Below are 15,249 nucleotides of genomic sequence, written 5' to 3'. Positions count from 1 at the left end.
TAGTGTCTGCCGTGGGTGTGGAGACGGCGTGCTCGGTGTGTATTTGCCATTTAGGTCCAAGCCGTAGATTGATCTGTGTGCTGGACCATCCGTTTTCCCCTCTGCCCTTATCCCCCTGCCCAGTGTGCTGGGAGGCAGTTCTGATGGGTTGGATCACCAGGTCCCCTTGCCCTGACTTCTGGTTGGGTTTGGCCACTGGGAGGCGGTGGCAGGCGGGCAGAGGAAGGGAGGGGAACAGTGTCAGGATATTTATTCCCTGACCTCCTCTCTACTGGTCACCATGGTTTACAGGAGGCCACATCTCTTCATGTGGCCCATTCTGGACAATTCTTACAGGTTCCAGTAACTGCCCCATTCTTTACCCCTCGCCTTGTTGATTTCCCCAAACTCTGTCCACTCCTCTGTAGAGAGCTCTTTTAATACACTGCCCCCAAATTACCCGGTTTCAGAGTCCTGTCTCTTCCCTGCACGGATCCAGACTGAGGCGCTTGTTCTGGGAGAAGGTGTTGGAATTACTAATGAACACCTTTGTCTCCCTCTTCCTCAAAGTCAAGGGCAATGTGCCCCCTACACTTAGCAGGATACCTGACTTGCAACATGTCCTAGGATGTGATCAGATGTCTTTTTTAGTCACTTTTATTGGTCAACACCCCCACCTCTCCCAGAGCAAGGACAGAGCCTCTGCGGTGGCTCCTAAGTACATCCAGCTGGGAGGCCCTTCAGACGGGAGCTTTCAGGACTCAGCAGGAGGGAACTGACCTCCATCCTGGTTCTCTCCACACTGTACAGTGGCAGGCCAGAGAGAGCTGTCATTTCTAGAACTGTCGATTGGAAGTGACTGTGCACCAGGTGGCTTGGAAGGACAAGTGCAGCCACAACTGGTGCACCATGTGTTCTCAATCCCGTTCCTGCCTCTGCCTTCCTGCTCCCAGGGCGTTGGAGTCTGTACTCTGAAAACAGGCTCAGTGGTGTATTATTAGATCCCCACCTCCCTCCCTCCCTCTTTCTCCCACCCCCAGCCCTCCCCAGTGTGCTGGAGGAGGGGGCGGGGGTAGGCTGTTCAATGCCTTCAGAGCAGGGTTGCTGAAACTTGAATGAACTTGTGAATCACTGGGGGGTGGTGTCAAATTGCAGGCTTTGATTCAACAGGTCGGGATGGGGGCGGAGATTCTGCGCTTATAACCAGCTCCCTGGTGCTGCCGGTGCTGCTGATTCAGGGAACACACACTGAGAAGAAAGGACTTAGAGATGGGCCTCCAGCTGGTAGCCACTAGCCACACATGGCTATTTCCACTTATTGTCTTTCCATTGGTTTTTATCCAATAATCTCATCAACCAATCAGAACTGAGTTTCTAGTGAGAGAAACCCAACTCAAGAGGTTTACAGCTAAAGTAAAAACAGAAATACTAAGTGTTTATGAAACTGAAAAGATAGGGAGATGGACACGGTCAGGGACTCAAATGAAGTTGCCATTGTTGTTATCACCACCACCAACACCATCGTCATCAATCATCTCTTTCTCTTTTATTGCCCCTTTTCTTTTTTTAAAATTTTTATATGTTTTTATTGATCACAGAGAGAGGAAGGGAGAGGGAAAGAGATAGAAACATCAATGATGAGAGAGAATCCTTGATCAGCTGCCTCCTGCATGTCCCCTACTGGAGATCAAGCCCACCACCCAGGCATGTGCCCTGAATCGAACTGTGACCTCCTGATTCATGAATTGACACTCAACCCCTCAGCCACACTGGCCGGGCCCCTTTGCCTCTTTTCTTGAAATTGTTGTCCTCATTCTTTCTACCTACAGACTCTGTCCAGCAAGGGCTTGGCAGGTGGCTCTGGGCTAATATTATCACCCTCATCATCTAAATGGAATAGGGAGCTCTTTCCTCCAGCCTCAGACTGCTCCTGCATCACACTGCGCCCAGATCTGTGAACAGGGGGCTGGCGTGCCGGGGCTCGCCCTGTGGAGGGGGTAGGACAGTCACAGGCAGCCCCCAGAGTCAGATGAGTGGAGGGGGAGACACGTGTCGCCCCTAAAGGAAGAGATGCTAGTGCAAAGAGGAACAGGGCAGACAAACCAGTACGTTCACTCCATCTCACTGCTGTCTTCCACTTCATTAAGAATCCCGTTCAGCTACTCCCCTTTAAGAACCTCTCCTGGTTTCTGCCACCCTTTAGTCGTTCCCCACAGAGAAAAGATAACTTGGGTGGTTTCAAGAGCACAACTGTTCTCTCTGTGTATTTTCACTGCAGCCAATGATCAAGGCTTCTCTTGGGTACAGATATTAAAATCAAAAGACAAACGTTCTGGCAAGGTTTTCCCTTTGCTTTCTTCAGGCATTTGATAACTTCGCACACTGGCTTCCTTGAAGAATTTATTTAAATAGCTTGAGAGTAGCAAGCAGACTACAAGGGCGTAAAAAGCAGGTGGGGGAGCAGCTACCTGCCAAGGAAGAAGCTGGAGGCGGCTTTGGGCTGGAAGGGCAGGGCACCCTTGGGGGTGGGGTCTGTGGAAGTTCCAGTACTGAGAGCACAGACAGGAGAGGCGGTGTAGGCAGGGACCAGGAAATGAGGTCGCTACAGCCATGTTTTACTTTTTTTTTAAAAAAAAAGTATATTTTTATTGATTTCAGAGAGCAAAGGAGAGGGAGATATAGAAACATCAATGATGAGAGAGAATCACTGATTGGCTGCCTCCTGCACGTCCCCTTCTGGGGACCGAGCCCGCAACCCGGGCATGTGCCCTTGACCGGAATCAAACCTGGGACCCTTCAGTCTGCAGGCTGTCACTCTATCCACTGAGCCAAACCAGCTACGGCCTTTTTTTTGGGGGGGGGGGGGGGCGGTGAATAGGAGGAGTTTGGAGGCCAACGGGTGGTAAGGAGAGGATCGATTGCATACGGCAAAGCCCCCAAAGCCAGAGACACAGGTGTCTGCAATGTCATCTCTCAGACCTGCATCCAGCTTCTTCCAGTGTACCCTCCTTTCACAAACACCCCTTTCCATGCCCAGTGGGGGTGTTGGCCTCGGCCTGGGAGCTAGACAGAAATGAAAGGACCAGGAGCAGAGGAAAAGGTTATAAAAACGTTTAGTCTTTGCTTTATTGAGTTACAACAAAGGAGCAACAAGTTAGAAAAATTGTGTTCTTTTTTCCAAACTCCCTAGCATTTTATTTGTGCAATGTACTCAAATTGGGGGAGGGGGGAGGGTTGCACACACAATTCATATTGCAACATTTACACCAGATATGTCTCTTGGTTTTTCTTCTTTAAAAGTTAGAACTAACTGGGAAGAAAAAGTGCACTCAGGAGTCTAAAATTGGCCCAAAAACAAACACAAACAAAAAAATCAATTCATGGTGAGGCTTCAAGCTGAAATCTTGTCAAATACCACACTGAGAAAAGGCAGTTAGGAACAGAAACGAAAACCAACGCGGTTCATCTTTGTACCATCTAGATAGGAAGATCTCTGTTGCCATTTTATAAAAGTAATGACAATGCTAGGAATGGGGGGAGCCCTTTCTGCGGATATCTAAAAAGGGGCTTTAAAAGGACAGCCCCCTGCTCCCCAGGTCGCCGGGCAATGGTTGGGCCCCAGGTCTGACTAAGAGGCCAGGCCATTGAGAAACCAGGCCTGTAGGAGGCCGCTGGGAACGCCTTGCGCGTGGCTCCACAGGGATCCCAGAGGCGGCTGGCGGAGTGGAAACAGATTTGATTTGGAAGATCTGCCCTCTGTAAACTCTCTCCAAGTTGAGTCCGACGCCTCCCCCCGAGAGATCTCCCAAATTTCAATCGACCTTTAAACATGAACTCTCCCTACCTAAAATCCAGTAGATATAATGGCACTAATGCTAATATTACCCCTTCCCCCAAATTAATAAAATAAAAAGAAAAGGAAGGAGAAAAAAAAAGCGCATGTGACCAGCCCCCGCCTCCTGGGAAAAACCTTCCGATGGTAGTGCTGGAGATGGAAATTGCCCGCGATTAAAAAGGTAGCAAAATTCCCACGTTGTACAAATTGGTTCCAGTGGAGCAAGAGGTGGGGGACAGGGCAGCGGAGCCAACTATTTACAAGGACCCATTGAAAACGCAGTAGTAGGACTTTGGCACGAAGAACAGTTCCCGCCGGTCCTCCGGGAGGCGCCTGGGACGCCGCTCGGTCTGCGCCTGCAGGGACAGGCCAGCTAACTAGGTCCGGCCGGGGTCTGACCAGGTGGCCCCCGCAGGCCTGGGAGGGAAGATCTCTTCTTTCTTCACAGACAGTGCCGTTCGGACCGACTTCCCTAGAAGATGACACAAAACCAGAGACAAGATGTCAGGGAGATGGTGGATGGTGGCAGGGGCTGGGGATGACCCTTCCAAAGCCATTGGGGGAAGGGAACAGGGACAGGAGGAGAGATGAACACCCTTCACGTTTGGGGCCGGTTTTAACGTGCTTCCTGAGCACAATCTGACCAGGTTGGGAGGCAGCCTCAGAACCAGGGTGGCTTCCTGGGGGATCACAGGGGTGACCTATGAGATTCCTTCATCATTACGAGCCCCTTGATTATTCCTGTACAGGCAGCCAGTCACAGTGTCCCCTCACAGGCTCCGGAATCGGACAAATGGAGATTCTGGTTCTGACCTTGTCCCCCCTGCTGGCCCTGAGGCAGGCCAGTGCACACGTGACCTATTCCGCCAAGGGCTCTGTTTTTGTGTCTTTAAGACATGGGTGATCACGGCATCCATCTCTTTGAGCGGACAGCTGCTCTCTTCCTTCCCTCAACCAGAAAGCTGATCCAGGATCTTCCCACCTCCCTAGCTGCGTGCTGACGTCAGTTAAGCTCCCCAAACTTGACTCACTTCATAATTCATACCCCAAGGGCTTCTGAGAGGGATACAGATGAGCCGTGCAAAACAGGCATGTGCTCCAGAGATATTGCTTCATTTTTCCTTGAGGAAGGCCAGGTGTAAAATTAGGGCCTTAGGTGTAAGCAAACTCGTGCGTGTGTGTGTGTGTGTGTGTGTGTGTGTACGTGCATGTGTGAGAGTACACACATTTTCCTCCTGTCTCATAAATGAAACTGAACCCTGTCTCTTCAAGTGATTGGCAGAAACTGCCACTTTTTAGATAAACCTCAAAACTAAGGTGCTTCTCTATCTGGCAATGAGGTTTTTCTCCTTCCCTGTGTAATTTCTTATGGACATGAGCATGCAGAATTCTCCAAGCATATGCATTCATAAAGAAAAAATGCTGAACAAGGCCCTTAAAAATATACAAAACAACATCTTGCAAGACCAAAGGGATGACTCGGAGAAAGGGGGACAGAGCCACTTTTTTCGGCGTTTGCGGAGATGCCAGATGTCTGTGGGGACCACTGCACTGCCAGGCGCCTTTGGCTTTGTGCAGGGTGTGTAGCGTGGGCGGGACTCGGGCTGTGGGGCGGGCAGCTCTCGCACAGCAAGTCTGGGAAGACGCTCGGAGCAGAGGAAGAGGAAGCAGAGGCAGGGCTGGCTTCTCCACCTAGGCCCAATCGCCTTCCCCCCAGCAAATCCCAGCTTGCAGGCCACCTCCCCGAAGGGCCTTGCCCCAGACGCCATCACTTCTCTTCGTTGAGTGTCCCTGTGCCGCGGCTTCCCCAGTGCAGCTGTCCTCAGATTGCCTGGCTAACTGTACATCTTCTGAGGCCCGTGACGGCATGGACGGCGCCCACGGTGTTCACTGCTGACCCCTGTCCCTCCCTCCCTGCACTGTGTCTGGTCCACTCAGGAGAAGTTCACATTTCAGGTTTATTTTTTAAGAGTATCACAGCGATTTTGACCATGTGGCCTCTTGCTAATACTGTTTTTTCAACCTCCTGGGTTTCTACCCAGAATCTTACCCCAAAAGCAGAGGCCAGTGACAGGATGGATCACCTGCGCCCAGAGCAGCAGGTCTCAGCCTTGGGAGGAAACTGCAAGGTCATCATGCCCGTTTCCTCATGGCCACTATTCAAACATTGCTGCCACGTGGATGTCCAGCCTCTCCCTGAACTCCGCCCAGGGCAGGGAACCCACTGCCTCCCACAGCCACCCCTTTCTATCTCGGGGACAACTTGGGATGTTAAAAAGTACTGTCACTAATTCTTGAGCAAAATCTGCTTCTCTATGATTTTACCCGTTGGGGAAACACGAAACAATTAGAATTCTTTCCCCACACGATAGCTTTCCGCTTCTGTTTCTCTTTCATTTTCCCTGTAGGGATTTCCCCGAGCCCTTTGGACTCAGGAGAGAATAACACTGTATTCCATGAGAAAGGAAAACAAGCACCGTGATAGTGATTTATTCTCTCTCGGTCATATTTCTGAGTCAAGTTGCCTTCGATAAGAGGGGGCATGGCCTGATTTTAATTAGAATTGAGATAAGGAAAACACAGTGGCATGGAGAGGGAGTAAGCAGTTTCCCAGTGGATAGGGAAAAGTCCATACCACTCACAGTTATCCCCATACCAGGCCCCGGTCCACTTTGGCACATCTGGCAGAAGCTCTTTCCCCGCTGCAGTTCGGGGAGCTCTGGGGTTGGGGAAATTGCTGAGACTTATGGGTCAGGTAAGACCCCCTCGCTGCTCTCAGGGAGGCTCAAGACAGAAGGAATCAGAGGGGTCACTGGCCCTTCCTGTCCTTTTCCCTTCGCTGAATATTACCCAGGTGGTTCAACAGAATTGTAGCAAATGGGATCATATTTGAAACTCACTAGGCAGACTCCAGATGAAGTAATGAGTGTGGGCTGGCACACAGTAGGTGTTTGTCAAATTGAATTGGACCCTATTGTCTAAAGCAATCATGTAGACTTGTATCATGTATCAGAAAAGGTCAAGGACAGAAGACAAGGAAAAGTAGGAGGTTTCAGGCAGATTCTGATTGGACAAGAACCATTGCTCTTCCACTTTAACATGAGAGAGAGGGGCCGGACTGGTAGGGTTTTGCAAGAAGTGGCCAGAGGGAGGACAAAACCGAGGCAGCCAGACGGAGGTGGGTGGTTGGCTCTATTGGTGACATCAGCAGCCTTTAGCCCTCTTCCTGTCATGCCCCCTCCCTCTGAGCTGCTTCCTGATCCTCAACCCATTACTACTTCCTCCTTCCTCGGAGGAAGACTTGACGCATTCTGTGATTGGCTGCTCATTAAATTGCTCTTTTCATAGCCGATGGAACTACGTTTCCAGAAGACTTTATTTTTTTTGCCAGGTGCCTCATTTTATTACTGGATAAATGAATGAATGAGTGACATGGCCAGCCAAAGTTGTCCAAATTCATTAATAAAGAGGCATGGTAATTTCCAGGGCTCCCTTTGGGACTTTTTCAATCATTCTGGAAGTCCTTACCTTTATTCTATTATTTTTAACGATGACATGGGGGAGGGGAGGGCTTTTGTGCTTTGGCCAAGGTGGATCTTTCCCTCCTGTATCCTTCTCCCTACTACCCCCCCACGCCCACCACCAAGCAAGCGGCTGTGCTTCAGGCCTTGATTTGCACAGACCTCTTGTGAAGCACAAACACCAAGGGCTTGGGTGGCATGTCCCGTTTCGTGGATGACATGGCCATTAGTAACCATGGTAACCTCCCTTCCCAGGCCTCTGTGGCTCCACGGGCCTAATTTACACCAGTCTCTTCCAGATTGAAGGGGTTTTGGGGACCCAATCAGCAGAGCTAGGAGCAGGGTTACTTAATGAGATACACAGGCCACCTTCCATTCACCATGACAAGGCAAATGCCCAAACCTTTCAGGTTAATAGAAACGACCCCAAATCTATAGCCAGTAAATTTAGATACTTACCCTTTAAAAATCCAAAAAGAAAAGGAAAGAAAAAAAAAAGGAAAGGACACATCCTTTTCTTGTTTGTTTTTGTTCTTCTAGCAGCGATCACAAATCAAGCGATTATAGCAGCAACTAGACTTTAGAACGGACAGGCCCAAAGGGTGTGTCCAGACAGGCCACAGGCCACAGTGCTGTCACCCACTGGCACAGCCTTTTAAATAAGAACATGAAATCTACTAGCTCCTACTTTCCTTCCTTTCAAAAAAAAAAAAAAAAAAAAAAAAAAAAAGAACCCATCATTTTTGTACCCTATGAACTCCATTAATTCTGGCAACCAAAAGAAAGAAACCCAGCATCCTCCCCTCCTTGCCCGGGGGAAACAGGTGGCATTACCTGTCTAGGCCTGGCCAGCCTCGGCAGGGACGCTGTCGGAGTCCGAGTCGGCCAGCTCTGCGGTGCCTTCCGGGGCAGTCTGGCTCCAGCTGTCTGACCGGTCAGAGGTGGCATCCTCCTCTCCGACTGTCACCTCCACCCAATCCACAACGCCTGACTCCCCGTTTTCGTCACTCCCCTGGCCATCTCGGCTGTTGCCCTCTGACCTGTCCAAGGTGGCCTCTGAGGGCTTTGCTGGCAAACCATCTTTGGCTGGCTCGCTGCCCACTTTCACCCTGGGTACCAACTTCTCCAAGTCCTCTTCGCAGAGCTTTTTGGGGTCCTTGTGGTATTGCGGGCCCACCTCGCTCCCGTTCTTTGGGCTCTCGGTGACGGCGGCCTTGACGGCTTTCCTCGACAGGGTGTCGTAGCCGTGGTCCTCCGCTATGTGCTGCTGCTGGTACTGCTCCATCCACTTTAAGGTCCCTGTTTTCAGCAAGCACCTGTTCTCCTTGAACCAACGCACGATTTCAGTTCGAACCAGGCCGGTCTTTGCTGCTAACTGGTCATACTCCTGGGGTGTAGGCCACTGGGTTCTTGCAAACGTGCTCCTCAGGAGATGGACTTGTTCTTGACTTTTTGTAATTGCTGGTGAAGGGCTGGGCAGAGAACTGACCAGCTGGGCACCGGTGAGCTGGTCAAGTCGAGACAGAGCACCATTGGGGGCCACCCCTTCCTGGCCCTTTTTGCCAGACCCCATGGAATCCAAGACCGCTTGCTCCATGCTGTCCCGTAGCTTCCTCCGCTCTGAGAACCAGGAGTCGATCTCCCTCCTGCTCAGCTTGGTCTCCACCCTCAGCCGATCCAGTTCCGCCTGGGTCGGAAAAGAGCTTTTCAAAAAGCTGTCTTCCAGGATTTTAACCTGACCCTGGGTCTTCTCTTTGAACTTCTGTGGGGCAAAGTCTGGGTAGGCGTGGTACGTGCGACCGTGTGGGGTGGCCGAGACGGACAGCTGGTCTTTGGCAAGGGATTCGCTGGTGATGTGGACGATGCCCCTTTGACACCGGTACCGGTGGTCACTGAACCACTTCTTGATCTCGCTCCTGGCAAGGCCGGTCACCTCGATGAGTCGGTAGATCTCAGCATCATCAGGGAACTGGTTCTGGACAAAGCTCGCCTTGAGGTGGGTTATCTGCTCCTTTGTCTTCTTGCGGTCGCTGGCCGCGGTCAGGGAAAAGTTCGCCAGCTTGGGTGGGGGCTCTGGCACCTGAGCGACCTGAGCGACCTGAGCGACATGTGGACGCTTGGGCTCAGGGGCAGCCTGCGGAGTCACTAAAGGTCTCTTCTGGCTGTGGCTGGTCACTCCGGCCACCGCGAGTGTGATGGGGGAGCAAGAGACAGTGGTTGGCCCGCTGGTCACCTGAGTCAGCACCAGGCTAGTCTGGCCGAGGATCTGGCATGGCAAAGCTGTCTGGAGGATGGGCTGAGACATCTTTGTGGGGGCCAGCTGGGTGGGCAGCACAGTGATGGTCGGGGGGACCGTCTGGATGGTGCCATTAAACATCTTCTTCCGGGCCTCCTCCACTTCCTCGGGGGACCAGCTGATGCCGTGCTTTAAGCGCTGGGTGGCAAACCAGATTCTGATGTGCTCCTCTGGGTGTTTGGACGCAGCTGTGAGCCAGGACAGCTCAGCCTGGGTCGGGTAAGGGAACTTGTTGAAGGAGTTGATCATGGTGGCGTTCGTGTCCAGGGCAGAGTTGTATTTGGTAGTATTCAGCGGGACGGGGACCTTGGGGACAAGGTTGATATTTGGTGGGAGCTGGACAGAAGGCGTGACGTGCCCTAACTCCTGGAGCAGCTCCACGCTTCCGAGTCTCGAGAGGATCTCAGCTGCGTCTGTCACCAGGCGGGCGGTCCCTTCCATGTGGTTCTCCGGGGTGGCCTCCTCGGGCTTCTTGGGCGCCTTCTTGGCATCAGCTTTCGGTTTCCCTGGCTTCATGATGGGGGTTTTACTCACCGAGATCCCAGGGTCATTGTCACCACTCCCGGGGCCGCTGGCGGTGATGGACACAACGTGGTTGGTGGCTTCGATGGACTGCTCTAGGACAGTTTGGTTATTGCGCTTGATCAACTTCAGCTTGAAGTTGATCTCCCCGGGATGGAACTTGGAGTTGTGGTCAGACAAGGAGTCGTACTTTTTGGTTGTGAAATTGCATTCCGCACACACGTAGAGGGGGTTGAGAATCACGTTGGGGTGCTGCATGTCCACGTGCTCCGTGAACTCATTCAGGTTCTGCGTGGAGTAGGGGCAGTACTTGCACTCATACCCGCCTTGGAGCTTTTTGGATAGGTTCTCCCCTGTCGATTTCACCTCTATCACTTCATTGTCTTTGGAAGAGTTGTCAGGTTCCGCTGCCCAACTGCCCTTGGCCGTGTCAGGCTGTGGCGTGATGATCCCTTTTTCTTTGGCCCTGTCTCCTTCCTCGGGCACATCTTGTTCTAGAACTTGTGATGTCCGAACCATGCACGGGGTTGTAGATTTTCGTTTGCTCGCCATGCTGCCTGCCTGCGTGCGATGGCTTATTTTGGGGCAGGGGTGGGGGGCACGTAGGGAGGGGCAGTAAAACTTTTGGAACAAACTTATTTGTTTGTTCAAAGAAAGGCTCTTGGCTTTATCCCCGCTCTGATGACTTTGGCTTCTCGTCAATGCTGAAGTCTAGTGTTTGAGTTTCCAGAATGATCTCAGCACAGAAAATTGTAACTGCTCCAACAGTTAAACACAAGAGGCAGCATCGTATCTGTGGGACAAGAACAAAGATAGGGTCAGTGTTTCTCTACAAGGCCAAAGAAACTAGCATTGCTTTCTGAGCTGCACCCATGACCATCCCAGCTGGCACCCAGAGCCAACACCCAGGTCAGCGTGAGAGTGGGCGCACGCCACAGTGAAAGATCACATTCTTCTTTTCTTCCTTCTCTTGCAAGGGAAGTGGGAACTGGCCCAAAACAAGCAAATGAGGATGCAGCTCACTCTGTCACGTTTAGAGACAAACAGATACAGAAAAGCAGCAAAGGTACTGAGATCAGGAGTGGTGGTGGTGGTGGGGGGGGGCCGCAGTAAGAGGTGTGTGGAGGGAAAGCTGCAGATGACATGTGGCCGGGCTCTCAAGCCACTTTAATTGTTGGTATGTTAGAAGCAAGACTCTTTTCTGGGTCCAGCAAGTGACATTTTTGTGGGCATAAAAAACAGTTATGAACTTTTGTTTCTATTCATAAAATCACTATTGATAATCCAGAAAAAATGCACTGAAGCATAAAGGAGAAAAACATCACCCCAATATTAGAGTTCCTTCATTTCACTTGAAAGGTTCCCCATTTCTATAAAGATGGAGCAAAATAATGATTTAAAAATGGCTGTATGATACTACATTGCAGAGATACACTTTCCAGGACTGATGGGCTGCGCCATGTTGAGCATCCAAATTCATGGCTGATGTAGATAGGGCCTTTCATTGTGTGGCTACCGGAGAAGCATTTGGAACAGGATAGCTGACATCCGGGGAGAGGGTAATGGAGGAGATGGCATATCACCTCCTGCCCTCCCATTGGCTTGGGTGTAGGTCCCACTGACAAGAGTGCTCAAGGCAGGAAATGAATACTTCTAGTCATGGGCTACTCTGTGGGACTCCGGGCGCACACCCACCTCCTTAGGGGCTCGGTGACAAACCTGAGCAGGACACAGGAGAGGGGCATTTCTACCTTGTGAACCCAGAACCCGGCCACCCTAAGGCTGGAGCCCTTGTATTTTCATGCTGGGCAACTTCGTCTCCAGTGGAAAGGGTCCCTCAGGGTACCAGTGAGGACAGGACATGGACATAGCAGAAGTGAGGGAAATCATGTTGGTTTTTTTTTTTTTATGACAACCTTCAACTGACATCTTCAGTCTCCATGTCCTCACTGGACACCAGACTCTTGATCTTCCCCTCAAACACCTGTCACCCTCTATTGAGTTCTTCACCTCCATCAATAGCTCCACCATTGCTCCCTTGGGCGAAAGACCTCTTTACTTCACCCCACACAATTCATCCATCATCAATCCTGTTGACTCTGTCTTCAAAAGAAATCTAGTATCAGACCACTTCCCCTCTTCCTGACTTGTCTAAGCCACCATCATCTCCCTCCTGGAGCCTATACCAGCCTCATGGGTCTCCTGCTTCCTTTCTTTTCAGAGCAGCAGAGGGATGTTTTAGGATAGGAATCAGTTCATGTCACCTTCCTCTATGAAGCGCTCTCCCGGTTTCCCATCAGAGTGAACTCCACACCCTTATGACAGCCGGCAAACCCTGGCACATTCTGGCTCATGCTTCCCTCTCCCCCTTGCTCATCACACTCCGGCTGCTGGAACAGGTTGTGACAAGTCAGAAGATGATGCAGAAATGGGGGAGAACTGTACAAAGTAACGATGGTGGAAGAGAATAGAACAGAGAATGCTGGGTGCTGAATAACACAAGACACCTTTAGAAACAATGGAGACCATAGCAGTGGGATGGGGGGAGAGCTTTAAGAAGCTATTTCCTGTCCTAGCCGGTATTTCTCAGTTGGTTGGGCATCGGCTGGTGCACCAAAAGGTCACTGGTTTGATTCCTGTCAGGGCACATCCATCCCCAGTAGGGAGTGTGCAGGAGGCAGTGGATCGATATTTTTTTTTCTCTCTCTCTCTAAAATAGTTTTTTTTTAAAAAAAGCTATTTCCTGTTTCCTGTGTCTGTGCTTAGTTTTTATTGTTCAGTTGCTCAGATAGACTATTTTTTTTTTTTTAAGAAGGGGCTTGCTGAACTGGTTAAGTGTAGGCAGGAAAATGCAGTAGCAAGATGCTATTTACATGCACAATCTTTACTATTCTCACAAGACCAACAGATGGCTATGAGCTCCATTTCACAGGTAAAGAAACTGAGGCTCAGAGAGATGAAATGGGCTGCTGAGGAAGATGAAGCCCAGACTCTCCTGCCTCTATCCCCACTGCTTGGTCCCTGCAACGATTCAATTTCCCAATACTGAGTCTATAAATTAGATTTCTCACAAATTCCGAGTGGCTTTCCCCCTCTGGGAGTATTCAAAGGAGTAAGATTTTAATTGAATTATAATATATTTTTCAAGTTGCTACTCTTGAGACACTCTTTTATTAGGTAGAAGAAAGCTTGCATGGCCTCCTCCAGTAAAAAAATAAAATAAAATAAAAAATTCAGTGGATGAAATGCTGTTTGTGGCTGTTCCATGTGGCCCACTACATCAGTGTCACCGTGCATTTAGGTGGCACAGGACTCGGAGAGGAGGCTGGTGTCTTAGGAGTGGTAACCTGAGACCCCACTCAGCTAGTGCTCAGGGTCAGAGAAAGCCAGCTATGCCTGAGAAGGCAGACCCTTCTGGGCTCGTGTGAACCTGGAGCCCAGAATTGTAATCATTTACTCGGGGACAATGCATTCCAAAGCTCAGAGGCTTCCAGCCCTTCAGGCGGCCAGGAGGTGGCCTCCAGCCGCCGTGCTGCTCCTCAGCACTCACCATTAGGCCCAAGTGCTCGGTGGAAGGGGCACAGGCTGGAGCCAGGCCTCCCTGGTTTGAACGCTGGCTCTGCCACTTACTAACAGAGGAGCTCATCCTGCTCCGGCCACAGCCAGGATGCCGGCCTCACAGGCCCCGAACCCACACGCCCCTGAAGGACACCAAAGGCAGCGCTCCCATTCCCCGTGGCCAGCCTCAGTTCCTGCAGCTGGAAAACGGGGTGAACCTGCGCCTGCAGGATTGGACTCTGAGCACCTTTCACGCTGGCACGTTCTGGTTCCCTAAAAGGGTGACCTGAGTGAGTGAGCTAGTATTGATGATGACAGACTTGGCAGAGCGAGGTTCTGCACCTTCCTCCTCTTCAGTCTACCTTCTGATCATCCCTACCTTCTCCCCCACAGCCCCCCTTAGCTGCCAACCGTGGATAAGCTGGTGCGCATTGACACCAGCTCATGTCACCTCAGTCATGCTGCTCCAAAGTCTGTTTATTCATCTTCTGTACATGCCCATAGCAATTTCTATGGCAACTGCGCCAATATTTTTAGTTCTCCCAACGTTGCCTCTCTGTCTTAGTAAAAGATTCTGCCTTGAATCTTTCTGAGAAGATCAAGGTCACCTGATCAAGCTCACAAGACAACAGTCACCTTCTTCCCCATCTCCACACCCAGGTCTTTTCTCCCCACCTCAGTGGAGGTAGCTGGTCTCCCCACCATAAAGCTAATAACCCCGCTACCTGGCCTTCAGCCCAGCACTCACCAACTCTCATCTCCTTTCACCCAATATCCTGGGTGTTTGTGGGTTACAAACACTCCAGGTTGCCTAAAATAGTAAACAAAGCAAAACAAACGCGAAAAGCAACAGCGAATTTTCCAAAGCTGCTCAATTCCACCATCATCTGCACATTATTATACCAACTCGTGCCTCCTATGGCAGCGATGAAGAACTCAGGCTCCCGAGTGAAAGAGGCTCGCCTCCAGGCCGGGTCCCACCACTCGGCAGTGTGTGAGCCTGGGCAAGTTGCTTCAATCTTCTGCGACCTCAGCTTTTCCATCGCAATATGGGGATGGAAATGGTACCCTGCCAAAGGGTGGCTGAGAGCATCCAGGGAGCTATTCGAGCACAACGTTTGGCTCTGGGCCCTGTTCACAATGAGCGCTGAGCTCACAACACCGGGTACCTATGGTTAAAATGATGTAACCATCAAACCTCTCACGGGAAGTTTGAGATGCCTCCTGTTCATCTCTTCTGCACTGCACTGCTTATCCCTCGCCTCCCTGCATTCTGTCCTCCTGCTCTGTGGATGACTTTTGAGGTAACTGCCAAATGGATGCCACGTCACTGCCTCTGAGGGGCAAACAGTCTTCGTGAAGTCCCCTGCCCCTGGCTTCCCTGGACTGTGTTCCATATTCTCCTCCTGACAGCCCCTTCTTTGCGACCTCTCCCTTTTTCTGCTCCCATAGATGCCTCTCCATGCCCTTGGCGATTCCTTATCCCTCTCTCCGTCCTCCTTGGTGATCTCATTCAGCCCAAAGCTCTAAGCCAGGGG

General features: G+C 51.0%; 1 protein-coding gene across 4 annotated transcripts in view; it reads right to left on the bottom strand.

Moving 5' to 3' along the window:
• Positions 1 to 2,840: 2,840 nt before the first annotated feature.
• Positions 2,841 to 15,249, bottom strand: part of ZHX2 (zinc fingers and homeoboxes 2) — a 127,083-nt gene continuing 114,674 nt past the window's right edge. For all 4 annotated transcript variants that reach the window (XM_079796561.1, XM_079796562.1, XM_079796563.1 and 1 more), the window contains exons 3-4: positions 8,170 to 10,946; positions 2,841 to 4,286 (exon numbers count right to left, since the gene is read on the bottom strand). In XM_079796561.1, coding sequence (XP_079652687.1) covers positions 8,174 to 10,705 — 2,532 coding nt within the window. In that variant the 5' untranslated portion in view covers positions 10,706 to 10,946 and the 3' untranslated portion in view covers positions 2,841 to 4,286; positions 8,170 to 8,173. The remainder of the gene's footprint in view (positions 4,287 to 8,169; positions 10,947 to 15,249) is intronic.

Source organism: Cnephaeus nilssonii (assembly GCF_951640355.1).
Source record: "Cnephaeus nilssonii genome assembly, chromosome: 18".
Lineage (NCBI taxonomy): Eukaryota > Metazoa > Chordata > Mammalia > Chiroptera > Vespertilionidae > Cnephaeus > Cnephaeus nilssonii.
This window is presented reverse-complemented; position numbering and strand designations above follow the sequence as displayed.